General features: G+C 52.4%; 1 protein-coding gene across 1 annotated transcript; it reads right to left on the reverse strand.

Moving 5' to 3' along the window:
• Positions 1 to 9,482: 9,482 nt before the first annotated feature.
• Positions 9,483 to 11,185, reverse strand: CMKLR1 (chemerin chemokine-like receptor 1). The gene has a single exon (XM_057745836.1). The coding sequence runs from the start codon at positions 11,183 to 11,185 to the stop codon at positions 10,088 to 10,090; it is 1,098 nt and encodes a 365-aa protein (XP_057601819.1). The 3' UTR covers positions 9,483 to 10,087.
• Positions 11,186 to 16,325: the final 5,140 nt, after the last annotated feature.

Below are 16,325 nucleotides of genomic sequence, written 5' to 3' on the forward strand. Positions count from 1 at the left end.
TTTCTGCCAATGCAGGGGGTGGGAGAAGCTGGGATGGATGTCATCAGGAAGACCAGATCAGCTGCAGACAAAGAAATTACATTTTCTTTACACACCCAAATTGCAGTAAGCATTCAACGTGCAACCCCAATACATAATTTAAGCAGATTTGTGCAGCCTCCTGAAACAATGGCCTGGATTAGGCATGGTCCCCAGAGATAACAAAGCAAGTGCAGTCTTGTAGCTCCAGTAAAAGGGAAAAAAAGGAATAAAACATGACAACAGTGAGAGCTGGCAACTTTGGGGGACGTGTAATATTTTCCAGATGCTGTGATGAGCTCTTGACATAGATTATTTTACTGCATCCTCCTGAAATCCAACAAGGCATTTTTCCTACACTGCCAATCTTATGGATGAGGAAACCGGGTTTCAGAGAGGAAACGTGATTTGCCCAGTCAGCCTGGCCTGATTCCAGAGTCTGTGCGTGTGATCTCTGCCTACTGCACCCACCTCTCTTTCCCAAGCTGGCTGACCTCTTCTCAAAGCCTCCAAAGAGCACTTCCTTCTCCTCCAAGGGAGGGGATGCAGCAGGGACCCGAGGTGGGGCTGGTGTGCAGAAAGTTCAGATTCGTCAGATCTGCAGGCTTCCCTGGGCTTGAGAGTCAGGCTTCAGAAGCTTGGCTGCACCTAGCTTCTCTGGGGACAAGGCATCAGGGAGCTACAAAAACAGCAACAGCAACCACACTTCTAAGAAGGAAACAATCTACACGTTCCTCAATAGGGTGTTGCCTAAATGAGCTGTGGTTCTTCTATTAGGTTAGCTAGGCAATCAGCTGAGCAGCTAACGCCCTGTAGAGGAATATGTGGTTGACACGGGTTGATGTGTCCGAACCAAAATGTGAGAGAAAGATGGAGCTGTTAAAGGGGATGGACAGCCACGTCGAAGAGGAGAGAACCGTGGAGCTGGACGTGGGGACATCTGGGTTCTTGCCCTGGCTCACCTCCGACGGACTGTGGGACTAATTTCCCCATCAGGGATCCCAGGGAGGAGCTGGAGCAGGCTACGCGTAAGACACTCATGTTAAGCTTGAGCAAGCCGTTTCCACAGAACTGTCTGCACCCTCGTAGAGGCTGCGGCCAGGGGACCAGGGTGAGGTTTATAAGCAGGTGACACACCTGGGACGTCCAGGAACCAGAAAGGGGTGACAGTTAAGATTCCAACAAGCTGAGAACCCATTGTCTCGATGGTGAGCTTGCTGGGGGAGGGGGAAGCCCCCCTCTGCATTCCCAGTTTCTTGTCCCTTCACTCTTCTGCGTTCCGGCCGTTCTGCCTTTAGCATGCCATTCGTTTGGGCTACGCAGTGCCATCTCCCTGCTGCTCTTTCAAAGGAGGGAAGGAATAGTGGATCAGACCACTCTCCTATTTTGAGGCGTCAGAGATGGGGGGTGGGGCATCGCTGTTAGCGGCATCCTGGCCCCCAGATTCAATCCCAGTTCAGCAACTCCCAGCTGAGATGTGCGTCTTCTCTAACTCCTGAGAGGTTCAAGGCTTTAGAACAGAGAGCCCTCCTCTCCCTCCTATAGTAATGTCTTTGTACCTCATTTGCTGAACACAAGAAGCAGCAAGTCCAGTGAAAGAGCGTGGGCCACCGAGCTATACAGACGTGGGTTCGAATCCCAGCTCTTCTCCGTGCTAATACGATGTAAGATTCAGGAAAGTGAGGTTAGTGGATTGCTGTCATATCCCCAGAGCCTAGCACAGTGTACGTGTGCAAGAAAAATCAGTGAAATATCCCGTCTCATCAATATAGAAAAAAGGTGAAAATAATTTGGAAACAGTGAATTGTAATGGTCGTTCTCAAAACTCGATGTAAATATGACATCAGCTTATGCGTGTTTCTTCAGTCATTCCACAAAATATTGTGAGCACTTTTTCTGGGCTCAGCGCTGCTCTGGGTGCTGGGGATACAGAGGTGGGCAAGAGAGACACATCCCTGCCTTCATGGAGCTCGCCGCCCAGTAGGGGAGCAGTCTTAAGACAGGTAAACACAGAAATAAATAAAATTATTCCAGATGGCTGTACATACCCTAATTGATATCTGTGTGGTTCTGGGAAACTGGACCTCGTTGAGTTTCAACTTCTTCATCTCCAAAGTTAAGATGCTTTTACCCTGAAGGGTAAAAATGAGGATGAAATGGGATGATGGATGTGGAACTGCCTAAACTCCCATCGTGAGTCAGTTTTTCCCAGTAAAGTGCTGGGGCTTGGTCCCCGTAAACTGCCTGCCATGAACCAGGGGCTCATAAGCTATTACCAACCACCAGCCAAGGCTGAGAGCCCCCTTTCCCACTTCCTCTGTGTGTGTCCCTGCTCTGTGGCACCAGCATCTGGGAGCCAACCAGAAACTCATTCGAGCATCCAGATGCTTGCTTTATAGGTGTCCAACATCTGTATGATGGAAGCCAGGGAAAAGGTAACCTGGGACCCACCTCTCCCAAAGCCAGGCATCTGGGCTCCAGGGACACTTGGGCATCAGGGAGTAATTATCTGGCTGTGCTTCCTGCTGTAGCATCACCCAGTGCCCAACACAGACCTGGGGCCCAGTTGCTTGCGCCATCCATGATTTCTAAGCAGAAGGATAAACACAGGAAGTTTGTGGTCATGGTCGTACCAGCTAAATCCTTAACAGGGTCCTGGTCCGGAAAAGAACTACGAAACAATAGGAGGAGGGGAAGGAGGAGGAGGGAGGCATCTGGTTCCTTTATTTTCAGACTGCAGTTAATCAGACAAAGGGGAAGGGAAAAGGCCAAGGGAGGCAGAAGCACTTAGTGCAAGCCTCCTTCGTTTGTTTGTGACCGCTCCTAATGGTACGAGGGAAAGCACCGTGGCTTCTCCACTTCTGAACTAGGTGACCTGGGGCCTCAGTTTCCATGTCTGTGAAATGGGAGTGAGTCCCACCCTTTCCAAGTTCCATCAATATGGGAAAAATGTGAAAACACTTTGGAAACGATGTATTGTGATAATTATTGTCATGGAATTAGATGATGACGGTGTTGTTGGTGATAAAAATAACATCAGCTTATGGTTATTTCTTCACTCGTTCAGCAGAATACTGTGAGCGCTTTTCCTGTGCTGATCGCTGCTCTGGGTGCTGGGGAGACAGAGGTGGGCAGGATGGGCACGGTCCCTGCCCAGATGGAGCTCGCTACCCAGGAGGGGGACAGTCTTCAGACAGCTAAACAAAGAAATAAGTCAAAATATTCCAGGTGGCAGGAGGTACTATAATGAAAATGAAACAAGAGATCTGACGGACAGTGAATAGGGATGGAGGCTACTCTAAGTCGGGGAGGGGTTAGGAAGGGCCTCTCTCAGGAGGGGACAGTGGAGCTGAGACCTGGAGGAGGTGGAGGAACAGTCATGCAAACAGAGGTCCCAGAACAGCAAACGCGAAAGCCTGAGGTGGGAACAGTCTTGGGTGCGTTAGTGTCCTCGGCTGTTGTTGACCTGCTTGTTTTGTTTTGGGGAGGCAGAGAGGAGTGCCTGGCTGGGGAGCGTCACGCGCTAAAGATGGAAGAGGTGATGTCAGTCCTCTAGGGCTTTGTAAGCTACAGTAAAAGGTTTGGATTGTTGTTCTCTGTGACAGATGGACGCTCACTCTTGGCTGCTTCGTGGTGAGTGGATTCTCAGGGGCGGGGGGCAAGGCTGAAAGTGGGGAGACCAGCAATGGTGTGGATGCATGTCCAGATGAAAGAGGGCAGTGCATGTGAGCCCAACACCTGCTAAAGGCTGCATCTTCTGTAGTCCCCATAGCAACCCTGTGTGCTGCAAATTCTTAGCATACCCATTTTACAGATGAGAAAACTGAGGCTTTGGAGATGTTGAGTAGCTTGCCCAATGTCATGCAGCCTTAATCGCAGCCCTAACCCTAGCTGATGTAAATAATGGAGTTGAGATTCCAGCCCAGGCAGTCTGACTCCTGAGCCCCTGTGATCCTGGGTCTTAACCATCAGAAGCTCTTTGAGTCAGGGAGCAGAGCTGGGCAGGAGGGCTCAGTCCTTCCTGAGATGCTGCCTCTTTGGATGAACCCTGCAGGGACCACTCCCCTCTGAGCTGTTCCCTTGAATCAGAGGGAAGTCCCCAGACCTGGGTCTGTCCAGGATGCCAATGCAAGTGGGAAGTCATTCCTGCAGACACCATGAATTATTTTATTTTTTAAAGTACTTTTGAGGTATAACTTACTACTGTGAAGTGCATTAATCTTATGTGTACAGATAAATGGATTTTTACATATGAAGACAGCCATAGAACCTCCATCTATTGATATATCAAGATAGAGATCATCTCTCACCCATACCCAGGACAGTTTTGAAGGGTGAAGTTTATGCCCCAAACACAGCATGTCTCTGACCTGCACCAGATTTTTCCAGGATCTCCTGCCTCCCCTAGAAGGAAGACTCTGATGGAAACTCCCATTGACTCCCAGATCCTAGGCAGGGGTCCTTCAGGTCATACCAGCACCAAACCCCTTGTCAACAAACTAAGAAGTGAAGAGGGCAGCTTGGTGAATGCCCAGGTCTCTAGAATGATGGTGATTGAAAAATGACTCACGTGATCATTTCCACACATGTATCTCATCTCATAGCAGTCAGTGAGGTAGGAGGTCCCAATCTTATTACAAAGAAGCCTCAGTTTCACTATCTGCAAAATGGGGGGATGGGCAGGGATGAACTTGATGAAGCAGAGTTTCTCCCAAACTCAACAACCCTAATATTCCCAGGGTCAGGAGGAAGTGACAAGCCCACCCGGACACCGTTTCCTCCCTGCGAACAAAACAACAATCTCTCAGATTCCCCCACTCTCACCGCCTCAAAATCTGACACCGGAGAGAGAGCATTTGCTTGCCATCCTCCTCCAGGGAGGAGACTCTTCAGAGGCCAGGTTATGTTTGCAAGTTGCTTGAGGGTCAGAGAGACTGGGGTTTGAATTCTAGCTCTATCACTTACTAGCTGTGTGGCACTGGGCAAGTCGCTTCACCTCTCTGAACCTCAGTTTCCTCATCTGTACCTGGAGACAGGAACGGCCCTTACCACAAAGATCCCTAAAGGATTCAGTGAGAGGATGACAGGAAAGGGCTTGGAGGGTGCTTGGAGGATCCCCCAGGGCAGAACTCTGTGACCTCTGAGGTTAAACCCAAGTTCAAGTGCTTGTGGAGTCTTGTCTGCACAAATTTCCCGCAGCCACCACCCACAACGGCTGCATTAAGGCGCTTCTCTTCCTCTTAGGTTAATATATGTATTATTTATAGGGCTTTATTATGTGCTCAGAGAGCTCCCCGGAGAAATATAAATGTGCATTGGGAGGTAAATTTGAATAATATTTACAATTAATTGCCATCAATAAAGCAATGCACTGCGGCCTCTGTGCAGCTGAAACGAGCCCTGGGTTGGTTTCCTGCTAACCGTTCCCCAGAGAAAGCTTGGGTAGCCTTTAACTATCTCTGGATAGTCCACGTCTCTCAAGCTCCACCTTGGCTCTCAAAGTCCAAGCACCGGGGCACTCAGCTGGCTGCCGCAGCAGCCTCCCACTTCCCCTCTTGCCCGTCTCTGACTCATCCCCCAGAGCAGCCCTGGGCACCTGCCTTTTACTAGGCAGGTCTGAGCATGTTACTGCCTTAAACGTGGCTTCCCCTTCACCCCCATCCCACAGTCTGGCCCTGCCTCCTCTCCATTCTGTCTGGTCCCTACTCATTCTACTCACTCTGCCGCAGGCCCCACCCCCTTTCAGTCCCTCAGAGTCCCTCTTCTCCCTTCCACATCAATGCCATTGCTGTTTCCTCCACCTGAGGTACCCTCTCCAGCACCTCCCCACCAGATCAGTGCCTACCCATCTTTCACATCTCAGGTGTCTCTTCCACCAGGAAGTTTCCTTGGCTTTTGGACAGGGTCACATCCCTCTATAATGTGTGGGTAGCATTTACTATGGTTGTTTTCCATTTGGGGTATTTTTTTTTTTAATCGGCTCTCAGCACTGGCCAATGAATGAGCTCAGGAGGACAGAGACTGTGTATGTCCTGAACGTCCCCACATTCCCAGTGCCTGCAGGGCCTGGCAAAGAGGAGGTATTAAATAGATGCTTGTGTAATGGATGAGTGGGTGGATTGATAAATATTGTAGATATGGAAATGGATGGGTGCTGGAAAGGATGGCTGGAGGAATGTGTGGACAGGAGCATCTCTCCTTGGGTGGCCCTTAGGAGTAAGGAGTCCTGGGTTTCAGTCCCCTCTCTGCCACGGCTTGCTGTGGCATCTTGGGTAAGTCACGACCTGTCTCATATCCTTGGTTTCAAGGAAAATTACATGAGTGGAGGGAATTTTTTTCAAGATGCGATTTCTTGAAGTTCAAAATTTTGGGAATGGGAGGTTGAGAATTTCAGGATTTCTCCTGCTGTCTCACAACATAGCTGTGTGACTTTGGACAGGAGACTTCACCTCTCTGGAATCCCTCAGCTGGTATTCCATAAGTTGGGCGGGGAAGACGAGGGGCAGGACCCTCCAGCATGGATCCCCGTGCTTGCTTCAGTCTCTTTATTCAAGAGAAACATCGTCCTCAAAGAGAGGAAGCAAGCAAGCCCCCTACTGAATTATTTCACGGTCGGACAAACAGCTTCCTGATTGCCCCTGGTCCTGGATACCAGCCCCAGTAGCAATTTTCCAAAGCCAGAGCATCATAGCACGTTGGCAAGGAACGGGAGAGGGAGGCCAGCGGGAGGAGCTGGGGAATCACTGACAACTGCATCCAAGCCAACACCACATCCTTTTGCAGATTTCTCGAAGGGCAGCTCTTATGACCTCAGTTTCCTCATCTGTAAAATGGGAGAGGCCTGGGTGGGATGAGTTTGAAAGGCCCTCCCTTGTGGCTCTCATTATTAGCTTCTCTCTTCTCCTACCCATCCTGGCCCCTAAGCTCTCCAGGCTGACCCTGGGGTCCCTCAGCCAGCGCCTGGGTCTGTCTCCCCCTCTGAGCCCCTCCCTCTTGTCTTACTCCTCCTCCTCCTTCTCTCCCTTCTCCTCCTCCTCCCCCCTCCCTCTCCATCCTCCCAAGGGCTGAAGAAGCTGGGAACTCAGGCAGCAGACCCAGTTCCGTTTACTACTGTGTGGCCCTGAACGAGTAAGGTTCACAATCGGAACCTCCCTTTCTGCACCCCCAACGCGGGCCTGATGGTCCTCTTCTCACAGGACCGTTTTTGAGGGTTTATGTACCTGACACATGGTAGATGCCTGATAAATGCCAGATCCCTTTTCTTCATGGTGGTTCTGGTTTCCTTTGTGCTTCCCTCCTCCATCTCTCTCCTCCGCCCTCAAACAGCATCTTCTCTTCTTGTCCCTCTGCCCATGTCCCCATGCGCCCTCCACCCACCCACCCACCCCACCCAGGAGGCAGCACTGAGGCCCCATGGGCAGGTCCTGGCCCTGGAGGGAGGGCTCAGAGCGTGTTGGCTGCCTGCGGAGTCATTCAGGGGAACATGCTTTGTGAACTGCAGGGCCTTTGTACGTGTGATCTGTGAGGCTGTCAGAAGAAGCTGTATGGACAAGGTTGAAAAGGGTGTCACAGTTGCACTTGAGCATTTGATGGGGAACTACAATCGGACCAGCCGGAAAGAGCGAGAGCCCTGGCTCCAAGGAGGAAAACAGCTGGTTTTCATTTTGCTTCTGTTCATCAGCTTTTCCAATGACAAAAATGCCTTCCTGGCCTCCCCCCGCCTGGCCTGGCCTGCACGCAGCCCAGAAGGAACGAGAAACTGAGCCCCAGGGAATAACACGGTCCTCCCCAAGTGGCTGGTGACGGTCTCTGGGGCCTGGAACACGTGCCACTCCTCTTGTGCCCTGGAAGCTTCCCTGTGAAGTTGGGGAGTGGTGGTGACAGGGGGCGCTGGGCAATATTTAAAGCTCCCTTAGCTCAAGCTACGTTCAGCGTGCTCAAGCAATTGGAGGCCCCAGTGGGGTCAATCAGAGCTACCCCACACAAGCACAGTGTCCCAACAAGGGAAGGAACAGTTTGTCTCTTAATGAGGTGTGATTCCAAACAGCCTGTGGCCTCGGGAACTTGCCCGGCGCTGCGTAGACGTTACATCTGTTCGTTGCGTCTTGTTGGAGAAGCGGCTTCACAACAAAGACACTTGGAAGAGAGCAGAATATGCACAACTTGGAGGCCAAAGGGCCCTCCTGCCCGGCCTCTCTCCCCACCGCCCTCCCAGAGAGCTGGGGGCACGCGGGAGGTGGGAGCCAGGGTGGGAGGATGTGAATGGGTGCCAAGAGAGCTGGGAGCCAAGTACATTTTCTTTGCCACGTTGGATCGTTTTTGAAAGCTATTTGTAAAGCGGGCTTTAAAGCCCTTAAGATGTTTACATTAATCTGCTGAGGGATGCATGTGTATTTATGGTCAAAACCCCAAGCCTCTGTGACTTTGAGCCAGACAGACCTGGGTTCAAGTCCAGACTCTAACAGAGACCAGCTGGGCGCCCTTGGGCAAGTTATTGAAACTCTCTGAGCCCCAGATGCCTCATGCATAAAAGGGAAGTGATAATTGTACCCAACTACCTAACTCAGGGCTGCTGTGAGGGATACATGCGATACACATGTAAAGTGCTTAACAGACGTGCTAAATAAATGCAGGTTACCAGCATAGTCTAGACGATTCTCAGTAGATACATCCTCCATCATCGAACAGAGTTCCTGGGACCAGACAGAGCTGGGTTCCAACCTGTAACTCTGCCCCTGGCCAGCTGTGTGACGTTGGGTGAGGAACTTCCCTCCTCTGAGCCTCAGCTTTGTCGTTTGTAAGTGGAACAATGACACGGCAGCACAGGGAGGTGTGGGTCCCAGAAAAGACACTGTGACTGCACGGGAGGGGGCCCTGGGCCCGTGGCCCACCTCGGCCCTGCGTCTCAGGAGCTCAATCCAATAAGCCAGGCTCCAGATTCTGCTTAGAGCGCAGGGACTGGGTCCTCGGATGCAGTTTTGGCCCCGCGAGGTGCTCCCAGGTTGCTCCCTGCAGCTGATTTTGGAGTAGCCTCCCGCAAGGCTTTGAGGAAGTTGAGAAGGAGGAGATGCCCCGCCCCCCCCACCGCCATCCACCTCCTGCCCCTGAGGGTTTTCTTCTGAGCACCTCCAGCTAGAGCCAGTGGATCAGGGAAGAGGCAAGAATCCCTGTGATGGGGTGGGGGCTGCCGGCGACGCTGCCCCCCTCGAACCAGCCCCAGGGTGACACATGCAAAGTGAGGACGGGGCTTGGGGCCGGGGCCTGGCATCACCCCCACCCCCAAAACAGCTGCGGCCCAAAGCACCGTCGCCCTGGGAGGTTCTAGGGTGAGCGGATCCACGTCACACACCCTTTGAAAGGTCTTGCCTTTTCTTGATTCCTTCCCCCCAAACCCTGTTTCCTCATCGTAGCCCTCGTTCTCTTGCCCCCCACAAAGAGCCCCATGGCCCCTCAGGACCCGTTGTCTGTCTTTTCAGCTGATCGGAAAGTCAAAGGCATGGTCCCGGGAGTTCCTGTGCTCCTATGTCACCTTCTCTTCCCAGGTAACCTGGAGCATGTGTGTGTATTTCCACATGCCCTCACCCAGAGGAATGGCCTGAGAGGCAGGATTTGTTGATAGAGGGATACGAGCGAGGCGTGATCTACATCACGCTGGGTTTGCTCTGACCTCCTCGGCTCACACCAGGAACGGACCTTGAAAAGTGTTTGTGTCACTCCCGGGAAGCGCTCAGGTCGGTAACTGATCCCCCTGTCTTCTGCCCATCCCAGTTCACAGCAGTGATTTTGAGAATTCTCCCTGTTTCGCTTTGCATCAGTCAAGGCTGGTGTCCCGAGATGCATGGGACGCTGGTCCAGGGCTGAGCCCCATGGCATGCTCTGTCCACCATGCCACTGGAAGAAAGGTGCTGCGAGCCCTGGATTCCCAGTTCAAAACACAGTTCAGCCCCATGCAGAACACAGTGGGCATCTGTGGGTGCCCAACAAGCTCCTGCTGTGGCCTCGAGAAGGCATAGCTTTGAACCTACAGGGTTGGGAGTATCCACTGGCGGGGAGGGGTTCCAGGCGAGGCTCAGAGCATGCTGGTCTCCCTCTCGTTCATGGATGACATCCTGGTAAAACTCCTGTGGCTGGGGTAGGAGGAGTGCCCTGTGTCCTCACTCAGCGCATTGACCAGACGGGAGAAGAGGGCCACCTTGAACTTCTTGAAGTCCTGACCCATGAAGACATACAGGATGGGGTTCATGCAGCTGTTGGCTATGGCGATGGCAGTGGCCAGGGGCAAGCCCAGGCTGAAGACAGAGCCAGGCACAGCGTTGTGACGGAGCTCCAGGAGGTAGAGTGTGTGGTAGGGGCACCAGCAGAGGAAGAAGCTGATGATGATGGTCACGATGATCTTGAAGGGCTTCTTGGTCTTGGCCAGGCGGTTGCGCCGCAGCTTGTAGACGATGGTGAAGTAGCAGGCGGTGATGGTGAGCACCGGGACCAGGAAGCCACAGAGGAAGCGGGTGATGGTCACCGCCATGTGCCGGCTGAAGCCAACGTGGTCCATGTGGGGATGGGCGGGCCTCAGGGAAGAGCTGGCAGCAGATAGGCTGAAGTTGTTAAAGCAGGATATCTTCCCGTGCAGGTGGGCCGTGTCCCGGAAGACAAGGGACGGCGAGCTCAAGAAGAAAGCCAGGACCCAGATGACCACACAGGCCACGGAAGCCAGCCTGATGCTGCGGTGGTTCTGGGACCAGACGGGGAGGAGCACGGAGATGCAGCGGTCGAAGCTGATGACGGTCAGCAGAAAGACGCTGGTGTACATGTTGTGGATGAGCAGGAAATTGCTGATCTTGCACATGGCCGTCCCGAACACCCAGTGGTAGTCCATGGCGGCGTAGGTGATGTGGATTGGGAGGAAGACGTTGAACAGGAAATCTGCCAAGGCCAGATTGAGGAACCAGACCGCGTTCACCGTCTTCTTCATCTTGCAGGTGGCGATGACGATCACCAGGCCATTGCCCAGGATCCCGAGGAAGCAGATGACGCTGTAGACCACCACCAGGAAGATCCTGATCACCCCGCCTTCCGGGGAATGCAGCTCCTCTGAAATCACGATGGGGTCGAAATCATCAGAGTACGTATCCTCGTAGGAGAAGGAGGCGTTGTAATCCTCAACCTCCATTCTCTGCAAGTGGAGGCAGGGATCGTTAGCGGAACGTTGATTGGAACTGGCTTTAAGGGGTTGACCACCGCCAGTAAGACTGACAGTGTCCTCCCTGGCTCTGAGTGAGGCCAGTTGGGTGTCTTTGCTATTTTAGCTGACAGACACCTCTCAGGCACCTCCTACATATCAGGTACTATTCTAAAGGGTTGATGTATGTAAACTCTTTTCATCCTCATAACAACTTGATGAGATTGTTACAGACCCCATTTTACAGATGAGGAAACCGAGGCACAGAGAGCTTTAAGTCACTTGCCCAGGGTCATATAGCTGGGAAGAGACAGAGCCAGGAGTCAGGCCCCAGCTTCAGAGTCTGTCCTCTGGACCACCATGTTTTTGCTGCCCCTTTGGGACCATCCCCTTTCCCTTACAGTCTAGCAGGAGACAAACACTCATCAAAAAACTCCTTAACTCATGGGAAAATTGCAGTGATGCTAAGCGCGATAAAGGAGAGTTGCATAGTGCTGTGAACCTGGTTCTGACCATATTTCCAAAACCCAGAGGACAGCTGTACTGACCACGCACCCACCTCATCCCACTGAGGCCCTTTGGAGACATGAGTTCAGATCACAGGGGTCCCTTACCGTTCACTGTTACAACATCCAAAGCTCTCTAATGTGGGTCCTTGGCCAATCAGTCCAAACACAGCTGGAAACACCTTCAGGGAAGAATGAGGAACATCAGTCAGCTCTGGATCTAAGAACCAGAGGTTTGGGTGGACCCAGAGCCAGAGATAGAATGTATTGCTGTAACTCCCACTTTAAAGAGGAGGAAGCAGAGGCTCAGAGAAGCTAAGTGACGTGCCTGAGGTTACCCAGCTGGGAAGTGGAGAGGCCCCCTGAACCCAGATCAACAGCTGGACCCTTCATCCCAGCCCTATCTCCCCTGATCCCCCCACCCCAGCACATCCAGAGATGAGAGCCTGACTCAGGAGTGGGTGCAGGACAAGGTGCAGCGGAGAGAGTGTGGATGGCTCGATTAGAATCCACTGTCCCAGAAAGACAAGAACTGCCCAGAGAACCTACTATGTGCCAAGAACTATAATTCCCTCATCGCATCATATCATCCCAGAAGTTCTTCCAGGCAGGTGATATTACTCTTGTTTTGGAGCTGCAGAAACTGAGGCTCAGAGAGAAGCATCCTTCTAACCGGCATCCTCTGGGCCCTGTGAGTACCAAGAATTGGTCCCTGCTGTCACAATGTTCCAATGAGACAGACACAAATACATTCCCTGAGCATCTACTGTATGCCAGACAGCTGAACTGGTATTTCATATAATCCCCATAACAACCTTGTTGGGTATTTTCCCAATTTTTGGAAAAACAAACAGAGACTAGAGAGTCTGAAAGCTTGGGAGGTCTTGGAGGAGGGGGCCTCATGCATCGTTCACACCCAACCTTGGCCACCTGCCAGCTCTGTGGCTTTGGACACATGATTTCTCCTCTTTGAGCCTCAGTTTCCTCATCAGTAAAGTGGGAACATTCACTACTTCACAGAAAGGATGTAAGAATTACAGGCGATCAGGAATTTGGAGCATTTGGCTTGGTACTGGCTCCCAGTTAACCCTCGATAAATATTAGTGATTACATTGCAGCCGCAGGGTAAACAGCTGAATTCCAAGCTGGAATTCGAACCCAGGGTGCTGACACCCCAGAACCCAAGCACTTTCCACCACCCACGCTCTCCCCATCTGACAAGTGGGCTCCAAACCGGATGGTTCAGCCCGGAGAGACCGTCAGTCGATACTTCATTATAATTAAGTCTGACCTTCCTCCATATAAATTCATCACTGGGGCTTGGTGGGCTTGAGGTTGTATTTTATTGCATAAAAGTCATCTATTGCTTTTTATTAAATAAAAGCCACTTGGAAATTTCCGTTGAGGATTCTGGATCAAAGGAGTGGGCGTTATCCCACTCTGCAGCCTGGGAGAATGAATAATCCAGAGGTGCCCAACCAGGGGTCCCCAAGGGCTTCTTGTGGGATGCGGAGAGAAGACAGGGAGGCAGCAGCTGCGCCCTCCCCGACTCCCACAGCCGGAGCAAACGTGACGGGTGTTCACAATAATAATGTATGTGCTGAACATGTAATACGGATGGTCTCACTTTAACCCAGGAGGGGCCACAGCAAGGCTGAAGGAGATGAAGACCCTTGCCCAAGGCATCCAGGCAGGGGGTGGGGGAGCCCAGATTTGAACCAGGTCTGATCCTGATCTGATGACAGCCACCGAGTGTGTCCTTGAGGAAGGAATGAGTGTGTCCGCGTTCCCTGTGCCGGGCTGTGCAGGACCCAGGGACGAGGACATGGCTTCCCAGGGTCCCTTCCCACAGGGGGTTCATATTCGGTCACAAGGGACTGAATGCTGTGTCCGGAGCAAGGCCAGGCTGCCCACTGGGGAGCCCTGCGAAGGGGCATCCCCAGCCTGGGCATCAGAGGCTTCCTGGCTCAGATGGGCTGTGAGCTGCGTTTCAAAGGACAGGTGTGAGTTAAGATGGGAAGGAGGGAGGAAGGAGGGCATGCCAGCCTGTCTCTCCACCCCCCACTTGCCCCTCTCATTAGTGGGGGTGGTCTGTCTTAGCCCCCAGAGGAGGGTGAAGAGTAGCAGGGTCTCAGGACCCAGCACTTGGCACTGCAGTGGCTGCAGAGATGTGATGTCACATCTGGCTCCCCCGCTGGGCTGGAAGCAGCTCAGGGTCAGAGGTCAGAGGTCTTTTCATCTTTGAGCAGGGTGGGGGCCCTCTGGGCCTCCACAGGGTGGCGCCAACCTCCCCTGGCTTGTCTGTCCTACTCCTCACCCCTCGTCCCACCAGGAATGAGTCAGTGTCCCCCGTAGGTGTGTGCCCTTCCCCCCACTCCCCCCTCCCTGAACCTCTGGGATCTCCCTGCAGGGGGGCCCCAGTCACAGGTCTGCCCCCAGCCTTGGCCTCTGCTCTATCCCAGCACGCATCCCTCCTGTCCTGTACTGCCCCCAGCCCGGGCAGTAGAGCAAAGCGGCCAAGGGCACAGACTCTGGGGCCCAGCCAAGCTGCCAGCCTCCAAATCCTCCTCCTGCATGAACTCCCTGTGACCTTGAGCCAGTCAGGTATCTTCTCTGCACCTCAGTTGTCTTATCTATAAAATGGGTATGATTGTAAGAGTTTGAATGGTTGAGAGGATGAAATGTCACATGCAAAGTACTGAGAACAGGGTCTCTTGCAGGGTAAGCACTATGTTGTTATTATTACCGTTTTTATTATTATTTTCATCATTTTTTCCCTCTCAGGCTTCTACTCGTAACTCCCTCCTAAAATGGCCTTTGCTGGGAAGGTGCGAGGGGCCAGGAAGGCCAGAGGAACCAGTGCATCCTGCCTGCTTGTCTCCCCAGCTCCGGGTTCAACGGCAGGTCAAGGGCGACATAGGCAAGAATTTGCTTCTCTCTAAGCTCCAGTCTCTTCACCTCTCCAGTGGGGTAAGAACCCCTCCCCCATTGCTGTTGGGAGGGTCATAAGAAATGGCACTGACTCCCTGGCCAATTGTAAAGAGCTGTGAAATACTTGTTGTTTGTATTCCTTAAACCCTCAATAACCAGGAAGCTTAGGAAAAAAGTGTGTCTGAGTATATGTACATAATATGTGTACACACATAGCTAACATTTATTTGAGCGCCCCCTCTACGCTATTGTGCTCTGCAACAGCCTTACAAGGATAACATTAGCTTGCAGGTAAGAAAACTGAGGTTCAGAGAGGTGAAGCTACTTGCCTGAAGCTGCACAGCTGGGAAGTCTGACTCCAGAGTCTGACTTCCAAGGATCCCAAGTGAAAAGTCTCTTGGATTCCCCCTGCTTCCCTGAGAGATTAGGAGTCCCAATCCCATCTCTCTGAGTTCTCTAAGCCTTAGCTTTGAACCCTGAGAGCCCAGACCTTCGTCATGTTCTTGAGCTTCCCACGGAGCTGCCTTCCCTGGTTTCCCTCTGCCTTGCTTTCAAGGCCCCTACAAGCAGCTACAACAGGGAAATCACACCTGCAATGCTGTGTTAGTCCTGAACACTGATGCTACCCACTGCCTCTCTCAGGGTGCCTTTATGAAGCTTCCCCCGCCCCCCCCAACCCAGTGAGAAATGCCATGGAGAATTCAGGATAAGGAACAACATTGTTTCCTTTGAGGAACTGGGCTGCTTCCTCATTCTTGATAAACAAAGTTCTACAATGGATCACATTTTCCCTTTTCAATGTCGCCACAAGGAAGCTCAGAGTCCCATCTGGAGGTCAAAGGCAGCAAGCCCATTCACGCTGCTGGCCTGCAGTTTCGACATCGATTTGGGTTGGCTCTGATGTCCACATCTAGTTTTACTTTATGTTGGTTTTAGTTCCTTGTGACAGATAAATCGGTGCACACACGAGCCCAAACATTGTACCAAGCTCTTCCACGGCATTTGCTCCTGCGTCCCCAACAAAACCCAGCAGTGGTACTGCTATTACTCCCTATGTAAAGGTAAGGAAGTAAGGCTAAGACACACAGTCAGCTAGCAACCAGTTCACACCCAGTTTGCTCTGACCCTGAGCCCTACTCTTAACCATCTGCTTTCCAGGAAATGGAGCACATCTTTCCATGTCTATTCACACCCTCGCTGATGCCCCAGGGTCCACAGCTCCACCCTCCCGGCACACCTCCTCCTCACTCCCCCTTTTTAGCCCCTCAAGGACCCTGTGTTCCCCAGGACAATCTCTCTGAGCTCTGGGGCACAGATGGGCAGCATTTGCCAAAGCTGCCATTGTCCATCACAGCCCAGGCAGGCAGGCGCATCTGTGGCCAGACTGTCTCTCTTTCTGCCCTCGGCTCCCAAGGAAGCCCAGGGGACAGATGCACCATCCTGGCCTGGCTCCCAGATTCTTCCTGTGATCCCCAACTTGCACCCTCTGCTCTGAGGCTTTTGGGAGAGACTCCCCGGGCCCATCTTGGAAAGCTTTCTTTGGGACAGTTCCCGTACGTCCCCAGAAGGGGATGCCAGGGAGGAGGTAGTGGGGGAGGCAGGAGACCCGCTATGTCACCTAACCAAGTCGCTTCCCCATCTCTGAGCCTCGGTTGTGCCATCTGCAGAATGGGAATGATAATAACCCCTGACCT

Source organism: Hippopotamus amphibius, chromosome 8 (genome assembly GCF_030028045.1).
Source record: "Hippopotamus amphibius kiboko isolate mHipAmp2 chromosome 8, mHipAmp2.hap2, whole genome shotgun sequence".
Taxonomy (NCBI): domain Eukaryota; kingdom Metazoa; phylum Chordata; class Mammalia; order Artiodactyla; family Hippopotamidae; genus Hippopotamus; species Hippopotamus amphibius.

Bases quoted from the DNA above. Each gene is read 5' to 3' on its own strand.
- CMKLR1 (XM_057745836.1), bottom strand. From the start codon at position 11,185: ATGGAGGTTGAGGATTACAACGCCTCCTTCTCCTACGAGGATACGTAC.